Here is a 7375-nt window from a genome sequence, read left to right as displayed (position 1 = left end):
TCTCACCTCCTCCCCACTGTACAGAACATTGTTCTCACCTCCTCCTCACTGTACAGAACAATGTTCTTACCTCCTCCTCACTGTACAGAACAATGTTCTCACCTCCTCCCCACTGTACAGAACATTGTTCTCACCTCCTCCTCACTGTACAGAACAATGTTCTTACCTCCTCCTCACTGTACAGAACAATGTTCTCACCTCCCCCCCCCCCTGTTCAGAACAATGTTCTCACCTCCCCCCCCCCCCCCCCCCCCCTGTACAGAACAATGTTCTCACCTCCTCACCACTGTACTGAACAATGTTCTCACCTCCTCACCACTGTAAGGAACAATGTTCTTACCTCCTCCCCACTGTACAGAACAATGTTCTCACCACTGTAAGGAACAATGTTCTTACCTCCTCCCCACTGTACTGTTTCAGACAGTTCAGCAGGCAGTACATGTTGGACAGCCAGAAGGACAGCATCTCAAAGTCTTTGTGATGATCCTGAAATGCAGGGGGGGAAATGTTTGCTTCAGTTACGTTGTTGTTCGAGGCTTCTCTTTACCGTTTAGTACCGAACCCGTCTAGTCACGCCATCACTAATCGCGGGTATAGTTTACCCAATGTAAAATATTCCACAAAAATATATATTTCTCATCAAAATATATTGAAGTACTACAGCAATACAATAGTCCATCCATCATGACTTTTCATAAAAAACAGCAGGGAACAATCGGTGAAACCTTCTGATAACTGCCTTTATTGATAACTCACCAACACCACCCTCTCCATCAGTAACTCACCAACACCACCCTCTCCATCAGTAACTTACCAACACCACCCTCTCCATCAGTAACTCACCAACACCACCCTCTCCATCAGTAACTCACCAACACCACCCTCTCCATCAGTAACTCACCAACACCACCCTCTCCATCAGTAACTCACCAACACCACCCTCTCCATCAGTAACTTACCAACACCACCCTCTCCACCAGTAACTCACCAACACCACCCTCTCCATCAGTAACTCACCAACACCACCCTCTTCATCAATAACTCACCAACACCACCCTCTCAATCAGTAACTCACCAACACCACCCTCTCCATCAGTAACTCACCAACACCACCCTCTCCATCAGTAACTCACCAACACCACCCTCTTCATCAATAACTCACCAACACCACCCTCTTCATCAATAACTCACCAACACCACCCTCTCCATCAGTAACTCACCAACACCACCCTCTCCATCAGTAACTCACCAACACCACCCTCTTCATCAATAACTCACCAACACCACCCTCTCCATCAGTAACTCACCAACACCGCCCTCTCCATCAGTAACTCACCAACACCACCCTCTCCATCAGTAACTCACCAACACCACCCTCTCCATCAGTAACTCACCAACACCACCCTCTCCATCAGTAACTCACCAACACCACCCTCTCCATCAGTAACTCACCAACACCACCCTCTCCATCAGTAACTCACCAACACCACCCTCTCCATCAGTAACTCACCAACACCACCCTCTCCATCAGTAACTTACCAACACCACCCTCTCCATCAGTAACTCACCAACACCACCCTCTCCATCAGTAACTCACCAACACCACCCTCTCCATCAGTAACTCACCAACACCACCCTCTCCATCAGTACCTCACCAACACCAACCTCTCCATCAGTAACTCACCAACACCACCCTCTTCACTCCGATGATGACGGCGTTCATCAGAGACTTCAGCTTGGCTCCGTCGTTCAGGTAGTCAGCGTGACGGACGCACATGAACAGGATGTGAGCTGGAAGTCCTGGCAGCATGTTGACCACCACGCCTCTGGGCTTCATCTCTACAATATATATAAATATATACATACATATATACACAGCATGTTGACTACCACGCCTCTGGGCTTCATCTCTACAATATATATATATATATATATATATATATATATATATATATATATATATATATATATATACATAAATATATACACAGCATGTTGACACCACGCCTCTGGGCTTCATCTCTACAAATACAAAATCCATGATTATGCGGTGAAACATGCAGGGTTTATAGGTGCTTTTATATGCAGTGAATTGTTGTGGAATATGCAAAAAAGTGGCAAAAATTAATTAACAGGTGTAGAGAGAGTAGGACGGCTGCATCCATCCATACCCAGGATGACGTTCTGAATGACGCGCGCCTCGTCCTCTCTGTTGAACTCCAACATTCCCAGGTATTCTTTGGGAACAGCGAGGATGGCTGCTGCTGCCTGCTTGTCTGAGAGACACACAAACTGGTGTAACACTATGATAGACACATAAACTGGTGTAACACTATGAGAGACACACAAACTGGTGTAACACTATGATAGACACATAAACTGGTGTAACACTATGAGAGACACACAAACTGGTGTAACACTATGAGAGACACATAAACTGGTGTAACACTATGAGAGACACACAAACTGGTATAACACTATGAGAGACACACAAACTGGTGTAACACTATGAGAGACACACAAACTGGTGTAACACTATGATAGACACATAAACTGGTGTAACACTATGAGAGACACACAAACTGGTGTAACACTATGAGAGACACACAAACTGGTGTAACACTATGATAGACACATAAACTGGTGTAACACTATGAGAGACACACAAACTGGTATAACACTATGAGAGACACACAAACTGTAGCCTCGGAAACCCAGACGTTTTTATTTCCAAGGAGAAAAAAAAAAGTCTGGGGCCGAGTCCACTTCGATTCGGCATATAGTAGCGCAAACGTCGAACACTCTCTGCTGATTTCTGATCGTCTGCACCTTTGTTAAATTGACGCACACGCACACACACGTACACACACACACTCCTCTCTCTCTCTCTGTCGCTCTAAGTAATTAGTCTCATGCCGCGCAGCTGCGTCTAGATTCTCCCGGCTACAAAAACTGTTGTAACACTAGATAGAGCACTAGTGACAGGTATTCTCTGGGAGCTGAGCTGTGAGGGAGCTGTGTGGGAGCTGAGCTGTGAGGGAGCTGTGTGGGAGCTGACCTGTGAGGGAGCTGTGTGGGAGCTGAGCTGTGAGGGAGCTGTGAGGGAGTTGTGTGGGAGCTGAGCTGTGAGGGAGCTGTGTGGGAGCTGACCTGTGAGGGAGCTATGTGGGAGCTGAGCTGTGAGGGAGCTGTGAGGGAGCTGTGTGGGAGCTGACCTGTGAGGGAGCTGTGTGGGAGCTGAGCTGTGAGGGAGCTGTGAGGGAGTTGTGTGGGAGCTGAGCTGTGAGGGAGCTGTGTGGGAGCTGAGCTGTGAGGGAGCTGTGAGGGAGCTGTGTGGGAGCTGAGCTGTGAGGGTACAGCTGCTGCTGCTTCTCTTGAGAGAGGACTATGAGAGACACATCATCATCAATTGAAATACAAAGAAAATCTATTGCGACGCAAACAGCAGGGGGTGCAAACGAGTTAAACTCCATTCCTTGTGCAACATGCTATTAAAACAAGAAGGAAATACAGGATCATTGTAAGGGAATTGATTACAAAAAAGTGTTTTCAGTCATTTTGCATTGAATAGGAGAAAACACAGTAAAAAGACAGAAGAAAATACTGAATAAGTATAATAATAATAATAATAATAATAGTAATAATAAGCGTAATAATAATAATAAATAGAACACTTGCACACGTCCATTGCAGTCTAGCGGCAAAAAAATAAAAATAGCGAAGCGCGCAGATGAAGCGACAAGTTTCCACACTGCTCCTTTTCCTAACATTCTCATGCAATGAAGTGCAGCATTCATTTATGGGGGGGAAAAATACATTTTGAGATACAGTAAAAGATTTCTGCCCGGCGACAGCGAGGCTATATGAAGCCTGGATGACCTCTGACCTTTCTCCGACGTTTCCAGGCTCCTGATTTGATGGTTGAGTTTCTTTATCAGCCGATCTTTCATGTCCAGCTGCTCCTCCATGTCCTGGAGAGACGTATGCACGCACACACACAAACACAGGCACGCACGCCCAACAACAAACATGCACCATGCACACACGCACGTTTGTGTTACTACACTACATCGACATTTGAATACAGTGATTTTTCCGAACGCCATTTTTAACCATGAGCCTAAAGCCGGACAAAATCACAACAGATCTACAAGCCCACAAAACATCTAGAAGCCCACAACGCAACTAAGTGTAAATCAGACGTAACTCTGTCTAATTATTCTTATATACATATCTTATCTTATTCTTCTAAATGTCTAATCATGATCATCATAACCCCAACCTCAATCTTTTCCTAGTTGTAAACGTATCTCTAAACATTTTTAACCATAGGCCTACAATTAAATTATTTATGGTCCTCAAAAGTAGTATAGTCACGCGCGCGTACCCACGCACACACACATACACAAACGCGCACACACACGCACACACACACACATACAAAAACGCACACACACGCACACACTCACACACGCACCATGCTGTGAGCGGTGAGGCGCGCGGCCTCCTCACTCAGCCGGCTGACTTCCTGGGCGTGTGAGACCTTGTGTCCAATCAGCCGCTGGTTGGAGTCCCGCTGCTCCTCCAGCTCCTCCTGCAGACGCTGCATGGCCTCCTTCAGGTCCTCAGCCTGCTGCTCCGAGGCCCTGCATTGGTCGGTCGACCAGTGGGTTGGCTAACGTTATAGGCTACTTTCTAAAGTTTTTCTTTAAACTGGGACACTTCGCCCTTTTTTGCAAAAGAATATATCGTTGCTGTCGGGAGGAAACCTCATAACTCCATTTTTGAGGTTTTTGATTTTTTTTTTTTTTCATAAATCAGTGCTATATTGAACACCCACACACATCTGTGTGTCGTTTCGAAAATATTGAACCAATGGAAAGTAGTAAAAAGTGCTTTGGACAAAACCTCTCAACTCCATTTGACCCTCAGACTGTCTGCTAAAGCAACTAACTCTCCCCCTCTCATGGAAGTAATTGACAATATATAAAGTTACAACACCAACTTTGATGAGGCTGTATTGCTTTGTTTTAAAAATATATGGTTTTCTTAATTTCCCGAAAAAAATATATTTTTCATTTCCTGAAAAATGAACATTTTGGAGTTATGAGGTTTCCTCCCGACAGCAGAGATTATGTTAATGACGTTTAGAAGATTTAGAACATTTTCCTCCTGGGGTTATTAAGTATTGAATCAATCAAAATCATAGAGGTTTTCTTCTTTTACCTGCTTTGCAATCTGTGCTCTTCGACTTTCTTCTGTAGAGCGTTGGAGAGCTCATCCGTTTGACCTAATAAATGACACAGAAACGGTACGGTACGGTTACACACATCTCACAAATTCACAATCTCACAAATTCAAAATACTTGGGTATTTTGCATGATTCTGAATCCATTGCAAGCATTTGTTTTGCACGGGAAACACTCCTCAGGCCTAAAATCGGCCGTAGCCGTCATCACAACATGTGATGACCTGGAAAAGGCAGTTCATCAGTAATCCCTCCGGGTTCTGTGGGCTTGCTACTGATCTGCTAACGCTGTGGGCTGTAGCTAAGCTCCACGCACGCACGCACGCACGCACACACACACACACACACACACACACCATGCGTCACGGTGCGACGCATTGTGAGCTTGTAGATCTGCTATTTAAAAAACAAAATTATATATATATATATATATATAATTCTGCATAGTGGATACTTTCTAACTTTTGGTACTTTAGGAACATTCTGTACTTTGGGGCTCAACTCCACACACTGACCTGCCAACTCTGTGCTCTGTAGCTCCAGCTCCTGTCTGTGTCTCTGGAGCTCTGACACGCTCTGTTGCAGCTCTGGTATGACCTGTGAACAAACCATAGACTGTCTGGTATGACCTGTGAACAAACCATAGACTGTCTGGTATGACCTGTGAACAAACCATAGACTGTAAAGGTATGACCTGTGAACAAACCATAGACTGTAAAAGAAATATGGACAAAGCCCAGCTGGCGATTGGCTGGCCCAGACAACGAGGCGGGACTTCCCCCCTTCTTCTTTGTTGGGTTTTATTTTGACTCGAACGGGGAGTGGATCCCGATCATAGACTGTAACGGTAGCCACGCCCCTCAGAACATACTCGACTTTATGGTAATTGTTTTAATAATTGGGACAGTCTAGGTGAAGTTGGGCCCAAATGCATGGACCTCTGGAGCTATGGGGTTTTTTGGGCCCAATGACAGCGCCACAACAGGCCATTATATGAACTTTCAGGAAGTCCCGATTTCCTTAGTGGCTTCACAAAATATCTGTCTGACTGCCCCCCTGGAACAAACACACGCACGCACGCACACACGCACGCACGCACGCACGCACGCACGCACGCACGCACGCACGCAATAAGAATTATCTTTATCGTCACATTTTCTTTTATAAAGAAGTGGATGCAATTTGTTTTTGTGCATTGTTTCCAATCCATCGTGTCATTTTCATTGAGCCTGGTGGTGGAGGTGGGCCTCCTGGTGGAGGTGGGCCTCCTAGTGGGAGGTGTCTATACTCACAGCGTTCTCCTCAGTGGGCCTCCTGGTGGAGACGAGCCTCCTGGTGCAGGTGTCTCTATACTCACGGCGTTCTCCTGGGTGAGCCTGGAGATCTCCAGGTGAGCTTCCTGGTGGAGGTGGGCCTCCTGGCGGAGGTTGGCCTCCTGGTGGAGGTGTCTCCATACTCACAGCGTCCTCCTGGGTCAGCCTGGTGGTGGAGGTGGGCCTCCTGGTGGAGGTGCAGTTATAAATACTCACAGCGTTCTCCTGGGTGAGCCTGGTGATCTCCAGGTGGACCTCCTCGTGGAGGTGGCTCTTCTCCTGGAACAGCCTCTGCAGGTGGAGGTTCTCCTTGTTCAGGTGCTCCACCTTCCTGCTCAGCACCTCCGCCTGGCGCTCGTGGCCGTCCGCCTGCTCCCTCTGGTGGCGCTGCAGGACACTGCAGGCAACCACAACAACAACAACAAGAACACAGAGGGCTATACTGGCAGGGATTTTCAACCAGGGATTTTCAACCACCGATGATCCTTGAGAGGGTTCCGGGCGGTCCCCCAGCTAAATGATGGAGAGTTGGTAACCAAACGGCGTAAACGTCATTAAATAAATACTTTCTGAAATGTCTATGAGGAAAATTAATGGGGATTTATTCTCGAGGGGGCGGGACTGCGACGCTCTATACTGGCATAATGGAATGCCTCGTTTATACTAAAGAGGAATGCCACTCTCCTCTTCCACACAACAACAAGCTAAAGAAGGCATGTTAAAGGTTTTATGACATTCATTTTCATTTATTTTTATTTTTATTTTTTATTTTAGGTTTTATGACCTCAATTACACCCAAAAAAACTGAACTTTG

General features: G+C 46.2%; 1 protein-coding gene across 1 annotated transcript in view; it reads right to left on the bottom strand.

Moving 5' to 3' along the window:
• myo5c (myosin VC) overlaps positions 1-7375 on the bottom strand; it is a gene marked incomplete at both ends in the record, with an annotated part of 200950 nt that overhangs the window by 5177 nt on the left and 188398 nt on the right. Inside the window, 8 exons of the mRNA XM_083762844.1 lie at positions 397-486; positions 1685-1839; positions 2172-2276; positions 3887-3971; positions 4478-4646; positions 5227-5290; positions 5764-5845; positions 6541-6958. Coding sequence (XP_083618970.1) covers positions 397-486; positions 1685-1839; positions 2172-2276; positions 3887-3971; positions 4478-4646; positions 5227-5290; positions 5764-5845; positions 6541-6958 — 1168 coding nt within the window. The remainder of the gene's footprint in view (positions 1-396; positions 487-1684; positions 1840-2171; positions 2277-3886; positions 3972-4477; positions 4647-5226; positions 5291-5763; positions 5846-6540; positions 6959-7375) is intronic.

The sequence above is a fragment of the Protomyctophum parallelum genome (assembly GCF_964188405.1).
Source record: "Protomyctophum parallelum genome assembly, chromosome: 4".
Taxonomy (NCBI): domain Eukaryota; kingdom Metazoa; phylum Chordata; class Actinopteri; order Myctophiformes; family Myctophidae; genus Protomyctophum; species Protomyctophum parallelum.
The sequence above is the reverse complement of the archived record's forward strand: the minus strand, read 5'-3'. Positions and strand labels throughout refer to the sequence as shown.